The following is a 19,631-nucleotide window of genomic DNA, read 5'->3' on the forward strand; positions in this document are numbered from 1 at the left end:
CCTAATTGTGGGTTGGAGGATAAATTAGGTGTATGTCTGGATAAATAGATGAGTCTTTAGTCTAGACTTAAACTGAGAGAGTGTGTCTGAGTCCTGAACAGTGTTTGGGAGACTATTCCATAGTTTAGGAGCCAAATATGAAAAGGATCTACCTCCTTTTGTGGATTTTGATATTCTAGGAACTATTAACAGGCCAGAATTTTGCGATCGTAATGAACGTGATGGAATATAGCGTGGTAGAAGATCACTTAAGTACTGTGGAGACCATTCAAAGCTTTGTATGTAGTTAACAGAATGTTTTAATTAATACAGAATTTAACAGGTAACAATGTAACGATGATAAAATGGGGCTAATATGATCATATTTCTTGGTTCTCGTCAGCACTCTGGCTGCTGCATTTTAAACCAATTGAAGTTTATTTATTGATTTTGCAGGACATCCTCCCAGTAATGCATTACAATAATCTAGTCTTGAGGTCATGAACGCATGAACTAGTTTTTCGGCATCAGTAACAGAGAGCATATGCCTTAATTTAGCAATATTTCTGAGGTGGAAGAATGCTGTTCTACAAACATTTGTAATTTGATTTTCAAAGGACAGTGTAAAGGCATTTAGAAGGGCAAGGAGGCGGCGAGAACCGGCTTGACAATATAAATAATAGTTTAATGAGAAACCAAATCAAAAGACAAAACACACACATGACAGACATGTCCGTAAACTATCTCTCTCTCCCGCACCATCCTCCGCAGTTGGCCTTTATCCCTCTTGGAGGCTTGATTTGCCTAATAAGGGACCGGGTTTCTAAACTCACGACCCAGCCCCGCCCTCCGCCCTGCCACATTCCTGCCTCATTCTCTCAGGCTGGGGAGCCCCTGGCATGACGTACACCCCCCCTCTTTCCCTGGGGAGGGGCGTGCCTTACGCCCCGTCTGCCAGCAGGTCATTCCCGTCTACCTGGACGAGGGAGGGGACAAGGGGAGGGAAACAGAAATAATTAAATAAGGGGGGTACTTCCTGTAACAGTGTAGTACCCCCCAAAATACACAAAAATTTAAAAGAGAGGGAAAAGGCCAAGGCAGAGCAGCAGTGTGAGAGAGAGAGAGAGAGAGAGAGAGAGAGAGAGATGAAAAAAAAACGTACTCGCCAGTTCTCCGATATGTCGTAGTTTGGTCCTCGGCCACTCCTCCACCCTCTAACTGATGACAGCTGCGCCTCCCTCGGCAGATCGGAGGCAATTCCCCAGCCCCTGGCGCATGGAACGCCCCTCTGCGTTCTCTGGGAACAGAAGGGTTCTTGTGGAATATTTTTATCAAGTTAAATATAAATTAATGAAGTGTAATCAAATGTAAATATAGCCATTTATATCTACTTTAAATATATAATTGTTTCTGTTGGTCATGTGTTTTTTTGGAATGTCGGAGGTACATGGACACTCACGCATAAATGGCTTGCAGATGTTTTCTATATACTTCTGTTGAAGCCAGACGCTGCGTCAGCCGATTTTGCCGGGGCTTCAGCCCCAAATGTTTTGAGTGTAGCCCTGAATGTATTTTGAAATGTTGACTGACAAATATGAAACCGAACAATAGCCGAAATCATAAGTTGCCTTATTTCATTGTGCTTTGGCTTTGCACATACTGCATACAGCCTGTAAAAATAGACATAGGCATAATCTAGCCTATAGAATAAGTTCCTTTACTGTCGGTAGCCTATGGGCAACTCCGTTTCTTCCTCTCTGTTGAATATGCAGCAGGTAGGGGAGGAGCTAGCACAGTCGTTGACATCAACTAACGTTACTTCGTTGCGAGTTAATGGCAATTAGCAGGAAAGACAGCAAAAATTAAGCAAATGAGGCTTTGGGGATTCAGTGGGTAAGAATTCAATTTTTTTTTGTTCCTTAAAGTCTGAAGATCATCATCTGGCTGGCTTTCACCCACAGTTATTAAGGCTAGTTATTACCATAGGCTACGTTAGCACTTGGACCAGCATGCTTATCGCATCTGAAGATAAACAACGGCTACACATTTCAAGATAAGTGTGCCCATTTCTAGAAAAGTGTTGGGTATATAACCTTGCTATTGTTCATGCTGTAGGTAGCCAGGGACACTAGTTTTATCCCACTGCACTGAATACTTTCCTTGTTTATTGTAGGAAATATACACTTTGATTTGATTAAATGGTTTTGTTGAGCAAAGATGAGCAACAGACTGAGGAGCAGCAGAAACTGGTAACAATTAATCAGTCACTTTACTTTAGAGAAAGTTAAAAGTGAAACATTGTTTATCTCAATGATCCTAATGAAAGGATTTTGACAGATGAATTATCCTCATAGAGATGATGAGAATTATATACAGTTCGATGCCATAGTGTGTCAATGAACTTAGACTAAAGTCATTCATGTATTGCTTTAACTTAGGATCTTATACATCATTTTGACTATTTATGTCAAAAAATATAAATTATTTATATTAAAAATGTTTTTTACCTCACTTTACTCACTATAATATAACTCTTTTGTGATGACTTTATGTTAATGTACATGACAATTCAAGAATCATGATAGATCTTAGGGCAATCCCACTGATCTGCTCTTCCCAATACATTTACTTCAATGGTATTGGTCCACAATTTGACGGTAGCACAATATGTAGCACTTGATGCAATAAGTTATGTGCTGTATCTGTTCTTTTGCATCACAGATGATTCAGGGATGAGAGGGGATGAGTTAGTCGAGGATAGTACTAGAGAGAGTGAAATATAACAAGTAATGAGAAGGACACCAGATAGAGAGCAAGAAGTGAATAGTGTATGTTGTATGTTGAATGTGTGTGTGTGTTGAGAGAGAGAGTGTGTGTGTATGTGTGTGTACATAATGTTAAACTAATGTTTAACACCTTTTGTCTCTCTGTTAGCTTTATGGTTGAAGGAGAGAGAAAAAGACAGCAACACTTGATGAGAAGGGAGAGCGACAGGAGCAGGTGAAAAGAGATTGACTGAACTCTCTAGGACAGTTGTTTTGTTGATTTAAAATGTAATATACCAATACACAACTGTTCATATTATGTTCTACTAAAGTCTCCCACAATTAAGATGTACTTTGACTGAAAGTAAAGTGTTACTGTACAAGAAAAAAAACTCTTTGAGTGATCCCTGTATTTGCATAAAATGGTCTGGGCTAAGCCCCGTGTGGAGCGGAGGGGGGCGGGGCCGGTCGGAATATCGCGCGCCCGGTCCCCAATCAGCCTGATGAGGCGCGCGAGGGATAAAGGCGGCCGGTGACGATTGTTCGAGAGAGAGAGAATTACGGACATGTCCGTCATGTGTGTTTGTTTATGTGTTTTTGAGTTTCTCATTAAAATATAATTTATGTTGACAAGCCGGTTCTCGCCTCCTCCTTGCCCATCCTTCAACTGTGTTACACCCCGGATGTCCTTCAATGCTGGAAACGCCTCTGGTTGAAGCTAAAGAAGATATATGATGAGGCCCCCTCTTAGTAAATTGTTTTTACATAGTGTGAAAATTGCTCACAGGATGTAACTGAAGCCTTCTGGTTTAAAGATAAGGAAGATCGGTTGGGGCCCCAAATAAGTTTTTCTGCTCAAAACACGATAGAAACAGGATATGGGTTATTTTAGCCACGTCTTGTGAGACCTATGTAAGCGGGTGCAAACTCAAGACACGTCAGTTGCTCTGCAGATTGACTCAGCTTTTTTTGTTACTAATAATAATGTCAAATTTTCTGGCATCAAAACCTAAGAATTTGAGAGTGATTCTTCGGAGAACGAGAGAAACCAAAACAAATGGCGACCACGAAGGGACGGAACAGGGCAGGTGTGACCACAGCAGCATGTTGACTGGTCAAGCAACACAATAAACGGTGGCCACGGAAAAAGGTAAGCAATTTGCTTATTAATTTTGTGTTGCTTGCCAGTTTACCTGTGGTGGTGGAACACTCTAAAAGATCTTCCAAATTTAAATAAGGAAAATTAAAAATAAATAAAGGGTTTTGATTCCAGAAGAAATAATTGCATGCAATGATCAATTTTTTAAATGTTAAGTGGGCCTTGACAGATAACATTAAAAATATTCCTCATAGGTTGAGGAATTGAAAAGTGTGTATAAATCCTGCAGGGGCAGGTCACTCAAGAAGAGTGTATGTGTATAAATCCTGCAGGGGCAGGTCACTCAAGCAGAGTGGTAGAATAGTTGCGTTCTAGAATTATTTTGTGTTATTGTGTCACGATTCCCTGTTGTCTGCCCTGTGTTTCTCACTTGTCATCTGTCCCATAATTCCTTGCCCTAATCACTGCCAGCTTCATTGTTTTCCGTGCCCTCTTCCTCTACACCCACAGTGAACGGCGAGCCACTAACTCGCAGAGTCTCTTCCACGCCGGTGGCAACATCTTCTTTAGCTAACTATTGAGACTTGTCCTGAAGAACACCACCAAGGAATATTCTGGGTAGTCTGCTACATTTGCCAGCTTAAGAAACTCATGAACGTGATCCTCCACTGGACGGTCCTCTTGCCTGAGGAAGAGAATTCTGTAGGCTGCTAGGCGAACTGCTAGATCCATTATTGGTCAGTGGTTAGGGTGTGTAGACTCAAGACCCGGCCCCGCCCTCCGCCCTGCCACAGACAGATTGGTATCAAACATAACACCTAAGTTCTTCGCTGTTGAAGATGATGTAACAGAACATCCATCGAGAGTCAAATTATATTTTAGCGGCTTATTTTTAGAGTTTTTTGGTCCAATAATTAGAACCTCTGTTTTGTCAGAATTGAGTAGAAGGAAATTTCTGGCCATCCAATCTTTTATTTCATTGATACACTCTGCTAATTTAGAGAATTGTGAAATCTCATCAGGTTTTGAAGAAATATAAAGTTGTGTATCGTCAGCATAGCAGTGGAAACTTGTTCCACGATTCCTGATAATATCTCCCAGGGGAAGCATATACATGGAGAAAAGCAGAAGCCCTAAAACTGATCCCTGTGGCACTCCATACTTTACTTTTGTTTGATTTGACAATTCCTCATTTACACAGACAAAGTGGTAGCGGTCTGCTAAATATGACCTAAACCATGCTAATGCAACTCCACAAATGCCAACATAATTCTCCAGCCTATTCAAGAGAATGTCATGATCTATCGTGTCGAATGCAGCACTAAGATCTAAAAGCACTAGAAGAGAAATGCAGCCGCGATCAGATGATAAGAGTCATTAGTAACTCTGATAAGTGCAGTCTCTGTACTGTGATGAGGCCTAAATCCTGACTGAAATTCTTCATAAATACTATTTCTCTGTAGAAATGAACATATTTGGGAGGATACTACCTTTTCTAGTATTTTTGACATAAACGGGAGATTTGAAATCGGTCTATAATTATCAAGTTCTCCAGGATCAAGTTGTGGCTTCTTAATAAGCGGTTAATAATATTAAGAAGAGGTTCTCAAATTACAGGTGATACCTCTTTTAAGAGCTTAGTTGGTATAGGATCTAACAAACATGTTGTGGCTTTAGATGTTTCGATAAGTTTTGTTAGCTCTTCATGACCTATGACAGAGAAGGAAGTTGCACGTGAGGAAAATTATTAGACAGTTTTCTGAGGTGCAATGACAGATGATTGCATAATTCCAATTTTATTTCTGATTATTTCAATTTTATCTGTAAAGAAATTCAGAAGTCATTACTCTTGTGCTGCGACGTAATATCTGGTTCGGTTGAGGCTTTATTCCTAACCAATTTAGCCACAGGACTGAATAAACATCTAGGATTGTTGTGGTTATTTTCTATGAGTTTACTAAAATATGCTGACCTGGCAGCTTTTAGTGCCTGTGTTCCTTCCATGCACCACAAAATAGCTATAATTAAATGTAGCATATGATTATGGTGATGAGTTGGTCCTGTTACATTTTGTCTGACTGCAAGAGAGTTGAGAATATCAATAAATGCTAATCCCAATGTATCATTTTCATTATCTATGTGAATGTTGAAGTCACCAACAATTAAGGCTCTATCTACAGTAACTACAATATCTGATAAAAAATTAGCAAATTCACCAATGAAATCAGAATACGGCCCAGGTGATCTATACACTGTAGCAAGGGTAAAGGACGACAGAGATTTTTTATTTATATCTGATGGTGTGACATTAAGCATTATTAGTTCAAAAGACTTACATTTATATCCTGTCCTCTGAGTAACACCAAAAACTTCACATTGTAGCAACACCTCCTCCTTGACCCTTCAGACGAGGCTCATGTTTATAACAATAACCTGGGGGAGTAGATTCATTTAAACTAATATATTCATCCGGTTTAAGCCAGGTTTCAGTCAAACAGAGCGCATCCAATCTATGATCTGTAATCATTTCATTAACAATTAGTGCTTTGGTAGAAAGAGATCTAATGGTTAGTAGCCCTATTTTTATATGATGTGTATTTTTAATTTGTTTGTTTTGTTCAAGTTTGACCTTAATCAAATTTTTTCTAAATGATTTAGTGAGGGTATTTTTTTTTTGGTAGTTCGGGGAACAGACACAGTCTCTATGTGTTATATAGTTTATGTGACCTGTGTGACGTCTCAAGGCAGCTAGCAGATGTTCGGATTAACCAGTTTGTCTGCTTCCTGACCTGGGCCCCAGTTATCAATTACTATCATTATTAAGACTGTGAGCCAAATTACTAGAGAGGAGAGCAGCACCTTCCCTGGAGGGATGGAGTCCGTCTCTCTTTAGCAGGTCAGGTCTACCCCAAAAACTTTTCCAATTGTCTATAAATCCTATTTTATTCTTCAGACACCACCCAGACATCCAGCCAATCAGTGACACTAATCTACTATAAACCTCATCACCACGATGAGCAGGGAGGGGACCAGAGCATATTACAGTGTCTGATATCATTTTTGCAAATTTGCACACCTCTTTAACATTATCTTTAGTGATCTCTGACTGGTGAAGCCGGACATCGTTAGTGACGACATGGATAACAATTTTAGAAAATCTACGTTTAGCATTAGCCAGCACTTGTAAATTTGATCAGCACTTGGATGTGTGTCTCTAACTCATTAACCTTCTCCGTCAGCCTGAGTAATTCCTTACATTTATCACATGTGAATCCCTCATTGCTGACAGAAGAAGCTATAGTAAACATGTGGCATGCAATGCAGGCAGGGGCGCAACTACCCAGTGTTAGAGGGGTATGCAGCAACAATTTTGGCGCCCCCACCCCCACCCCCACCCCACTTATAAATAAATAAGTTTGCCGGACATCATCATGTATGGGCTTCAAATAATAAAGGTTTATTTGAAAGTATATCAGACAGCCACTGTAGGCCTACGGTATACATGTACATATATATATATTATTAACAATGTTAACAAATAATAAAAAGTTACAAACAGAACAAACAGTAACAAACCGAATAAACAGTTAGAACTAGTCAGTCACCGATTCTCGATGCCCAATCCAAGTAACAATGTTGCTACCAAACATTCAAAAGCGCTCTTTAGTTTCTACTAAATTGTAACATGGCGTGCCTTTTCACTTGCCCATTTATCTAGTTTTGCATAGAATGAAATGGTTCGTGCCACACTGTTTTCTACTGAAATGACTGCTAATTGGGTTAAGCGATCATTACTCATGTTGGAACGAAGGTATGTCTTTATCAGCTTTAGCTTGCTGAATGATCTCTCCGCAGAGGCAACTGTCATAGGCATTGTCAGGAAAACTCTCAGGGCTACTGTTACATTTGGAAAATAGGTTGGTCAACATAACTTCAAACCATACTGGACATTTAGTTTTGTGTAGTCTAACTAATATAACTCCTACCTGATGTCATCACTGGTCTCCTCTATACTTGATGCCATCGCCGACATCATGTCTGTCTCTTCATTGTCAAACAAACATTATGTAATAGATTTTCCATATTACTTTTTCCATATCAATAATATTAATAAATTAATATGTTGGTATCAAGTGGCTCCCTCTACACTTCCACATAATGTTAGACCTACCTGTTGCCTTCCCCCGTCTTTCCTGATCCACCATCCTCACACCTGAAAGAAATGAACTCACTGTTAAATAAAGCAGCCTAAATTCAATTCTTAAATCAGCCTAGTGATGGCATCATATAAGACAACTACTATGCATTAAGGTTGTGCTGCTGTTGAAATTACATTGCCATATTTGTACTTTTTAAAATCCAAAATGTTACACACACATATATATAGATATGTAATTACAGGGTCATTACATGTAATTACATCTCTCTCTTCCTTTAAAGGTCTGTGCTATATATATATATATATATACACACACACACACACACACACACATTTAAAGAGAGAGAGAGAGATGTGACCCTACCATAGGGTTTAACCAAAATTTAAATGTAAATATCAGCAACATTATTTTGCATTAAGTTAGCAAACACTTGCCAGTCTGTTAACATTAATATTTGCAAGCCTCCAAGTTTGCTAGCAATGCATGATTCCATGGTAAACCAGAGATATTGCATTAGTTGTTTTCCAGATTCTTGTCATTTATCGTACATGCTACCTTATATTTTTCAGTTTTCAGCTCAGCAACCTCGGTTTTGCATATTCTAAGCTAGCTAGCTACATATTCTGGCTGCTACATTCCCAGTTTTAGCTAACGCTAGCTAGTCTGTTAACATGAATATTTGCGAGCTTCCAAGCACAGACGTCACACTTTAAATCCTACCTGTTGACTTTCACCATCCACTTATTAAGCTGCTGTCGCATCCCTTGACATGCAATCTCTGCAATAATCTGTATAACACGGAGGAGAAAATGGGTGCACCCTGTGAAGAAGAGAATATGCAATCCCGCTTCTTCCTTCCTAAAGATGCAGTGACTTGTTACAGTAATTTATGATTATGATGTTGTTTGTAATATGAAACAAATATTTTGAATTTAATTTAATTTGCTACAGTGCAGGTGAAAATCATTCAAATTCAAAAAACTATAAAGCTGGTTTGTGCACAGAATGAACTTGAAGTAGCAGCTGCATGTAATTAAAGGCATTAAATAAAGTCAATGTGTGAAGCATATTTAATTTATGCTATTTACTCTAAATGCAATTAAATCAGTCTATGAATTTAATATTTAAAAACCGAAATGATACCTAAAAACCCTGTCTTTAAAGCTGTAAATAAAAATGTGTATGTATGCAAGAACTACAATTGAAATATAAATAGCTATAGGATGTATCTTTGTAGCGGACTTTGTCTCACACCACAAAGAAATCACCGATACCACTGTCTTTGGTGGACCACGTCTGCAGTTAATTTAAGAGAGGACAGGAATTACACATACACACACCCTCAGTTCTGAAATCTCTCTGCCTCACTCAAGTTCAAATCTGTTTTGAACTCACATGTAGAGTGGTGGTGATGTAACATAACTGTTAATCAGAAGGTCGCTGGTTCGATCCCCACAGTCACCACCATTGTGTCCTTGAGTAAGGCACTTAACTCCAGGTTGCTCCGGGGGGATTGTCCCTGTAATAAGTGCTCTGTATAATACATTGGTACTCAGAAGGTCGCTGGTTCGATCCCCACAGTCACCACCATTGTGTCCTTGAGTAAGACACTTAACTCCAGGTTGCTCCGGGGGGATTGTCCCTGTAATAAGTGCACTGTATAATACATTGGTACTCAGAAGGTTGCTGGTTTGATCCCCACAGTCACCACCATTGTGTCCTTGAGTAAGACACTTAACTCCAGGTTGCTCCGGGGGGATTGTCCCTGTAATAAGTGCACTGTATAATACATTGGTACTCAGAAGGTTGCTGGTTTGATCCCCACAGTCACCACCATTGTGTCCTTGAGTAAGACACTTAACTCCAGGTTGCTCCAGGGGGATTGTCCCTGTAATAAGTGCACTGTATAATACATTGGTACTCAGAAGGTTGCTGGTTTGATCCCCACAGTCACCACCATTGTGTCCTTGAGTAAGACACTTAACTCCAGGTTGCTCCGGGGGGATTGTCCCTGTAATAAGTGCACTGTAAGTCACTTTGGATAAAAGCGTCTGCCAAATGCATACATGTAAATGTAACATCAACAAATAAATTATTTAAACATGACTCTTCTCAATACTTTGCATGACACGTCAAACACAAATGCATACATTCCAGAAAGACAATATTCAAGAAAACAATCTCAATATAATGAAATGTTTAATATAAATTCATATAAAATATAATTAGCTGAAAATAAAATGATTATATGTGATCGTATAGTGGTAACATCTTGGTTGCTGTATATTACATACCTGCAGTTTATTTAAGAGAGCACAGGAGTTACACATAGACACACCCTCAGTTCTGCAATCTCACTGTGGGGAGTGTGAGAAGAGAAAAATGAACCCCTGTCCACATTAACACTTTTAACTGCATTAACTCGACATCTCAAATATACATAAGGTTACAAATACATACATTTGGCACAAAAGTCAACTGCATGATATTTTATGAATGCTATCCACAATTTTATGTTGTTGTAACAGAGCATTCGTGTGGAGTTCGCCTAGATACTTACACTAACAAACGACTGCGGCCAGAGTTTTAATCCGTGCTTCTCTCTTTATTAGTTTACACACCAGTAGTGGAACAAACCAGTCATAAGCACAACAGAACAACCAGCCCCTGTGCGCATGCACACTCACCATTTACGGCAAGCCCCGAGGGGATAATGTACTGCACACACACATATACACCATAGAGTGTATGGGCACTCAATGTAATAACAATTAACTAAATCCAAAATTAAGTCTGTTACATTATGTTTTGAATCCCATTAACAAAGAAACCTGCATATAAAATGGCGCAAGTGGGCGGGAATATAACCAAACTCATTAAGAGCTCATCAACGCAAAACTTAGAATATAACTAAAGCTAATGACAATAAAATACTTTCAGTGACTCAATCCACTCTTACGACACTTCATGCACAAGAAATAACAAGAAAACTAACCCAATCTCTTATATTTGAATACTTAATCACAGACCTCAGTTACAACACACCTGTCTCACTCATGTCCAAAGCAGAATGATGTCACTTCTCTTTTTTTTTTAATACAAAAATATAATTTTTAAACAACTGCATATACATGTTCTTCCCATTCTCTTATAAAGATCATTTAAACAGATCAACAAAAACATTTTCACTTAAATCAACATAAAGTTTGTTAGAATGGACACAACATCCGTACACTACATCCTCATGAGATCACAAGTTTCTACAAGTAATTTCAAGATAGCTTCACTCATTCTTACATTAAAAATAAGGTGTCTACATACAGAGTCTCTCAAACTGCCAGGAAATCCTCTGATGACATCAGCTGCAAATTCAAGAGAGCCTTTAAACTTTAAACTGCTGAAACTATGAATATATTCTTGATTGTAAGCATATGAATGTGTTTTAATAACCGTATGTGAGAGTTAGAATAGAGAAAATAACCCACTGTAGTTCAATATATGCAAGATTATAATGTGTGAAGAACAATGGAGACAAATGAGGAGAAGATGGAGGTCGGAAATGAAGACATATTGTATAAAAAGGAAAAGCATCCATTTGTCCTCCGAGTACAAAATGAAAGTGTCTGTATTGTCAAGGACTCCACCCACACACACACACACACACACACACACACACACACACACTCACACACACACACACACACAGAGACACACACTCACACACACACACACACAGAGACACACACACACACACACACACACACATACATACACACACACACACATACATACATACACACACACACACACACACAGAGACACACACACACACCCACACACACACACACACACACACACACACACATACATACACACACACACACACCACAGACACACACTCACACACACACACATACACACACACACAGACACACAACAGACACACACTCACACACACACACACACACACACACACAGACACACCACAGACACACACTCACACACACACACACACACATACACACACACACAGACACACCACAGACACACACTCACACACACACACACACACACATTCACACACACACAGATCTCTTCCTGCTTTCATAAAGGAAACAACATACATGCAGGTAACACGACGATTTCTTATTACTGTAAAATCCTCTTTATGTGAACTGTTTGTTACTGTAAATGACATATAAATATGAGATACATCACACTAAATAAAGAGTTTACTTTAATCATTAATGTAATTAATAACTAGATGAGTTTTAGTAATATTTCTTTTTATTTAGTAATAAGAGTTTCACTTAATTAGAAAGAATCATCTCAAAGATTGTGTTCAGTGCTGTGAATAATACAGTATTTCAACACATTTCTATTTTAGTTTCTGTTTATATGATAATAGCAACAAGCACAATTGTAATGAAATGTTTTAAAGTGTAAAATAAGAGATTTTGAATGGTTGCATAATGTCTGCATGTATATGTAATGCTGTGTGTAACTGGGACTGGGCAGATAGTCACTCCAACCCTTTATACAAGTGTTTTTATTGATTTATTTGCCTGTATTACGAATAGGACAGAATGAGAGTAGACAGGAAGTGATAGGGAGGGGAGATGGGCTCATGGCAGGACTTGAACTGAACACCATCAACACTGAACACACACACTGTACTAATGTATATGACAACAGAACAAACATTTGACTCATAATGTAATAATGAAAACTGTTACTGCATAACAATCACTGTAATCTTTTACAGGTAAATGAAGAGAGATATCAGCGGTCAGAGAAGATGATCATCTGAACACAGAAGAAACAGAATATCATCATGTCCAGAAATGACGGCAGAAGTGAGCTATAAACACACTCATCTCTGAGCGATCCAATCACTTCCTGTCTATTCACCTTATGTGCAGAGAAACTAGTGTGCAGCCATCTTGAAAATATTGTCTCTGAACTTTGTTCTAGCGGTTCAATACAGATATCTGTGGTGTTGATGTCGAAGTGTAATAGATAGAGAAGTGGATTTACAGGTTATAGAGTTGTCAGAAGTCATTATGAGTATTTTAAAGTGTTCAGGGGATGTTATAACATCTGGAAACAGAGCGCAGAGATTTTAAACAAGAATACTTCATAAAGACACAAGATCAAGCTGTGGATGTACAGATGTGCCTCTGTGCTCATGAAACTCCAACAGACAATATAAAGTCATAAAAAATATCTCCGTACGACCTCTGACCTTCTTCTCGTGTCATTCACTCATCGCGTTATTATTCAGATGAGATTTATTTTAGTGTTAAACCTGGACGGGGAAGAACTATATTTATACATATATAGTTGCATAAATATAGTTTTATTTTATGTTTACAACTATTTTAATCTCATTTATGCCTCTAAAATTATTATAATTTTGTATTATTATTTTAAAAAGTACATTTGTAATTGTCTTTAATGTTGAACTCGCATGTGTAATAATATGAGCTGTCACTGCTGGAAATGTCATGTCAACTATATATATATATATAATAACACTAAATATTAGTTGCAACCTACAAATTAAGCAGAATTACACGTATAACAATTAAACGCTTGTATCATAAAAAAGTTCCTTGTGTCGGCTGTCCGAATGTGATCTGCCAGATCCAATTTAGGTGTTGGAAAAAATTCACATTTATAGTGACAGAAAAAACTCCTCATGAGCATTTTCACGTAATTAAAAATACTTTCTGTGCTCGCACACGTAATTTGATCAACTATTCTCAGTAGCTTCAATACTAACAGGAAGTTTGTTGACAAAATTCGGAAGAGTGGAGAGTGGAAAAGGGGCGGGGCTAAATAAGGTGAATACTCAGACTATCCTGTCTCTTTAAAAAGGCAAAAGGTTAAAATGATCGTTCACCATATTATAATTAAGTATCTAATGAGCTTATAAATAAACAATCAAACACAAACACAGGATTATTTGACATGAATTAATGAAATGTTGATTGAATAACCAAACATCTAGGTTACGGATGTAACCTCCGTTCCCTAATGGAGGGAACGAGACGTTGTGTCGGAGAAGCGACACTAGGGGTCTCTCTTGAGCGCCGAATATGCCTCTGATCCATTGAAAAAAGGCCAATGAGAAGTTGGCAGTCAGTATTTGCATACCCCGCCCCCGGACATACGGGTATAAAGGTGAGTCAAATACTAGAGTTCATTCAGGATTTTTCTGAGGAGCCGGAAATGGTTCTGGCCACTACAGCGGTTCGGCTCAGCGACGTGGTCGGGAAGACACAACGTCTCGTTCCCTCCATCAGGGAACGGAGGTTACATCCGTAACCTAGACATTCCCCATCTGTCGCTCTCTCCACATTGTGTCAGAGAAGCAACACTAGGGGTCCAATTTAAATCTGCCATGCGCTGAGCCATGTACGTGTTCTGCTGACACAGGAGCGGGCAGGTATTTGTTACGTGCCAGACAACCAGCTGTGCCAGGGCACGTACCCTTCCCCAATGCCCCAGAAAAGTCGTCGGGATCCTTCTGGTTACCCTAGGCAGGGGAACAAGGCGACGCTTGCCAACCTGGGAACGGGCCAAGCCTGGCTGGGCCTCTTTTCTCTCTATGTTTCTTGCATAGAGCAATAGACAGCCGGGGCCCTTACATGCACTGAGGGAAGGGGGTCTTACCCAATTTCACATACTTTCAGGGGGGGGAAAGACCCGCGGAGACCACCTCTGCCCAACTGGGGAGGTATGGTGGTGAATACGTCACATGTGTTTTTAGGCGACACGTGGAAGTGGCGCGGTGGCAGATCCAGCCTCAGCAAGGGTGGAGTTGCTACACACGGCGACCAGGAGGCAGCCGAAACTTACCCAAGGAAAACGTGGGTCTGCTCGTAAGGGGACCGTATCGCGGAAAATACACACAGGGGGAGTCCGCGTAGGAGTCCCTACTCTGTGGAGCACCTATTCCAGTACAGGGTAGAGCTGAGTACCCGCAGTGGATTGGGTCGGCAAGTTCCTCCGCCGAACTGCAGACCCATGAGGGCTAGGGAGGAATCGACCAGGGATTCGCGTTGAGTGGAGTCTCCTGGGAAAAAAGACGCACTGTGGCGTATATGCAAGCGATTCACCTGGCCAGCCCATCAGCGTGTTACCGAGTTCTACTGGCTCGGACCTGAGAAAACACGGGATGAAACTGACTCAACCCTCAGATTGTAGTATCTCGCAAAGGTGTTGGGTGTCGCCCAACCCGCTGCTCTACAAATGTCTGCCAGGGAGGTACCCTTGGCCAGTGCCCTTGAGGACACAACACTCCTTGTCGAGTGAGCTCGGACCCGCAAGGGTGGGGGCACGGCCTGGGTGTGATAAGCCAATGAAATGGCATCTACAACCCAGTGGGAAAGCCTCTGTTTGGAGACAGCGTTTCCTTTCCACTGTCCCCCAAAGCATACAAAGAGCTGCTCAGAGCATCTAAAGCTCTGCGTGCGGTCCAGGTAGGTACGCAAAGCACGTACCGAACACAGCAACGAAGGGGCTGGGTCTGCCTCCTCCCGGGGCAGCGCTTGCAGGTTCACTACCTGGTCTCTGAAGGGCGTGGTAGGAACCTTGGGCACATAGCCCGGTCGCGGTCTTAGGATCACATGCGTGTCTGCCGGACCGAACTCCAGGCAAGTGTTGCTAACAGAGAACGCTTGCAGGTCCCCGACCCTCTTGATGGAGGTGAGCGCGATCAGCAGGGCAGTCTTAAGAGAGAGGGCCCTGAGTCCAACTGATTCTAGCGGCTCAAAGGGAGGTCTCTGGAGGCCCGCGAGGACTACCGAGAGGTCCCAGGAGGGGAACAGGCTTGGCCGGGAGGGATTTAACCTCTGGGCGCCTCTTAGGACCCTGATGATTAAGTCGTGCTTACCAAGGGACTTGCCGTCTACTGCGTTGTGGTGAGCCGCGATAGCAGCGACATACACCTTTAGGGTGGAAGGGGACAGCCTCCCCTCCAGCCTCTCTTGCAGGAATAAGAGCACCGACCTAACTGCGCACCTCTGTGGGTCTTCCGCCCTGAAAGAACACCAATCTGTGAACAAGCGCCACTTCTGGGCGTAAAGCTGCCTGGTAGAAGGGGCTCGGTTGATCGTGTCTACGACGGTAGGTGGTAGACCAGCTACATCTTCCGCGTCCCGTCCAGGGACCAGACGTGGAGTTTCCAAAGGTCTGGATGCGGATGCCAGAGTGTGCCCTGCCCCTGAGAAAGAAGGTCCTTCCTCAGGGGGATTCACCAGGGAGGGGCTGTCATGAGGAGCACGAGGTCCGAGAACCAGGCCCGGTTGGGCCAGTAGGGAGCCACTAATGTGACTTGTTCCTCGTCCTCCCTGACCTTGCACAGCACCTGTGCAAGAAGGCTCACTGGGGGAAATGCATACTTGCGTAGCCCCGCGGGCCAGCTGTGCGCCAGCGCATCTGTCCCAAGGGGAGCCTCTGTTTGGCCGTACCAGTGCAGGCAGTGGGAGGTCTCTCAGGAGGCAAGCAGGTCTACCTGGGCTCTGCTGAACCGTTCCCAAATCAGTTTTAGAGGGACCGTAGTGCCTGGCCTGAATTTGGCGAGGCATTTCAGCACCGACTGCGCACGCTCGTTGGTGAGACATTGAGACTGAGTCTAACTCCATGCCGAGAAAGGAGATGCTCTGGACCGGGGTGAGCTTACTCTTTTCTCGGTTGACCTGAAGCCCCAAGCGGCTGAGGTGCCTGAGCACCTGGTCTCTGTGAGCGCATAGTTACTCTCGGGAGTGGGCTAGTATGAGCCAGTCGTCGAGGTAATTGAGTATGCGAATGCCGGCTTCTCGGAGCGGCGCAAGAGCTGCCTCTGTGACTTTCATGAAGACGCGAGGGGACAGAGACATGCCGAATGGGAGGACTTTGTACTGAAATGCCATAGCCGCCGAACGCGAACCGTATAAAGGGTCGATGTCGCGGCAAAATTGAGACGTGGAAGTACGCGTCCTTCAGGTCTACCGCTGCGAACCAATCTAGGTGCTGGACGCTTGTCAAGATACACATGTTGGCTGTGCACTGCGGTAAAGTGGGCGCCCGTGAAGGGGGGCGGGGGCCTGGCAAACTGAATTGCATAACCGAGTCGGATGGTCCGGGCCAGCCAGCGAGACGGGTTGGGAAGTGAAAGCCACACATCCAATCTCCGTGCTAGGGGCACCAAAGGGACGGTTATTTTTGACGTACCCGGTGGGTTTTCGCAGCGGGGTGGAGCAGGTAGTACGCCGTTGGGAGGCGTGGACGCGTCCCGAGGCTCTGGTGCTGAGAAAAGACTCAAAGCACTTACCTTGCTCCGGGCATCTGGCAGGGGGCGGGTTGGTGACTGAGGAGGAGGTCCTGTAGTGGCGTCCTCTGGACTCGTCAGAACCGGCCGGCCGGGGAACAGTCGTGGGGCTGAAGGCTGGCCTGGGGCCGCGTCCAGCGTGCCGGGACTGTTCAGATCTGGGGGCAGAGTGCCGTGAGAACGGCATTTGCGGGCCAGATGACCCAGAGGCAAAGGAAATAGCTCTTTTATTGAGAATTTGGGTACCGCTGCCCCGGTTAAGGGGAGCGGCAAAACAAAAGTTAAAGGACAATTCTCCTCCCGGCCCTCCACCGGGGGACGGAGTGGTCTTACCATCTCCGGAGCTAACGTCTTGGGCTCTGGGTCGTCCGTCTCAGGAGCGCCTGGGAGCCTTCCGGGTCCTCGAGGGGGTCCGTGAGATGGGGGGCGTCTGCTTCCTGCAGAGCGCTCGACGCGTGGGCTGAGAGCTGGGCCCAGGTTGAGGCGGAGCAGCTTGTTGTTTCCTCGCAGGGGGATGCCCTCGGCGAGCAGACGGGGCAGGGCCCAGGGCGGCAGTTTTGCGGCGGGGCAGGATATGTGATATCGCCTCCATCTGTTTCTTCACTACGGAGAACTGCTGGGTGAAGTCCTCGACGGTGTCGCCGAACAGACCAAACTGGGGCGTCGAGAAAGCGAAGCTTGTCGGTCTCACGCATCTCGACCAGGTTCAGCCATAGGTGTTGTTCCTGGACCACGAGGGTGGCCATCGCCTGCCCGAGTGACTGCGCTGTGACCTACGTGGCTCTGAGGGCGAGGTCGGTCGCTGAGCGCAGTTCCTGCAGCACGTCGGGATCAGGGCTACCCACATGCAGTTCTTTGAGCGCCTTGGCCTGGTGGACTTGCAGGAGGGCCATGGCGTGCAGGGCGGAAGCGGCAGTTCCGGCGGCGCTGTAGGCCTTCGCTGTCAGTGAGGATGTTGTCCTACAGGCCTTGGAAGGGAGTACAGGGCGACCGCGCCAGGTGGTAGGGTTTCCGGGGCATAGATGGAGCGCAACAGCCCTATCCACCGGGGGGATCGTCATGTACCCGTGGGCCGCTCCGCCATCGAGGGTAGCGAGAGCGGATGAGCGTGTGGCTTTGTGATGTCGTGTGGTGAACGGTGCCCTCCACAGCGACGTCAGCTCATCGTGCACTTCCGGGAAAAACGGGACCGGGGGGGCGCGGCTGTGAGCGGCGTCGGGACCCCAGGAACCAGTCATCCAACCGCGATGGCTGCGGGGAGGATGGGGGATTCCAGTCCAAGCCCACGCTGGCGGCGGCCCGGGAAAGCATGTGGGACATCTGCGCGTCAGCCTCGGCTTGGGCGTGCTGGCCCGAAGGCGGCAGCCCAAGGGAGTCATCTGCGTCAGACACCGCGCCCTCCCATGCAGCGGCGAGCTCATCCACCTCTAGCTCTAGAGGATAGGCAAGCTGGCTGTGAGGCGAGCTGCTGTTGCCTCGAGCACGGACGGGTGTCAACGAGCGTGCCGGGGGACGGGTGGTCCGAGGGGGGGTACCCGACGGAGCCCCACCCCCTGCCATCCCCGAATCGCTTCCAGCGCCACTCACACCGTCCTCAATCCCGTGGGAAGAAGGAGCAATGCGAGGTGCGGCTGGAGTGGCTTGCTTACGGTTGTAAGCTAGCCGCGACCGCAACGTTGTCATGGTCATGTCCTCGCAGTGAGAACATGAACCATCCACAAACGCATCCTCGGTGTGATCACTGCCCAGACACACGAGACAACGCCTGTGGCCGTCTGAAGCGGAGAGCACTCTACCGCATCCAGGAACTACACAGGGGCAGAAAGGCATCTTTACAAAGGACGTTCAACGCCGCTGTGTATTTGCTCTTTTAGAGAAAATTACTCTTTTAAAGAAAATCACTCTTTTAAAGAAAATTACTCTTTTAAAACTCGTCTGAGTTTTTATACTGCGCTGTCGAAGCGCCCAGGGGCAAAATGCACTGCCGTGCAAGGAGAAGAATCGCCGCTGTAATGCGCCCTCAATCCAACAGCATGCAGTAGCGTCAGAGGAATACAGGAACGGGTGTGTTTCACTGCAAACAGCATGCACAACCATCGGCTCCGAAGAAAATTTTCTGAATGAACTCTAGTATTTGACTCACCTTTATACCCGTATGTCCAGGGGCGGGGTATGCAAATACTGACTGCCAACTTCTTATTGGCCTTTTTTCAATGGATCAGAGGCATATTCGGCGCTCAAGAGAGACCCCTAGTGTCGCTTCTCCGACACAATGTGGAGAGAGCAACAGACGGGGAACTGATCTTGCTTTT

At 44.0% G+C, this 19,631-nt stretch overlaps 1 protein-coding gene across 1 annotated transcript in view; it reads left to right on the top strand.

Moving 5' to 3' along the window:
- The first annotated feature begins 12,112 nt into the window (after positions 1–12,112).
- The window catches only part of LOC127649499 (GTPase IMAP family member 8-like), a 52,471-nt gene continuing 44,952 nt past the window's right edge, over positions 12,113–19,631 (top strand). Inside the window, exons 1-2 of the mRNA XM_052134629.1 lie at positions 12,113–12,133; positions 12,769–12,859. Of these exons, the coding sequence (XP_051990589.1) occupies positions 12,838–12,859 (22 nt within the window). The 5' untranslated portion in view covers positions 12,113–12,133; positions 12,769–12,837. The remainder of the gene's footprint in view (positions 12,134–12,768; positions 12,860–19,631) is intronic.

The sequence above is a fragment of the Xyrauchen texanus genome, chromosome 1 (genome assembly GCF_025860055.1).
Source record: "Xyrauchen texanus isolate HMW12.3.18 chromosome 1, RBS_HiC_50CHRs, whole genome shotgun sequence".
NCBI lineage: Eukaryota > Metazoa > Chordata > Actinopteri > Cypriniformes > Catostomidae > Xyrauchen > Xyrauchen texanus.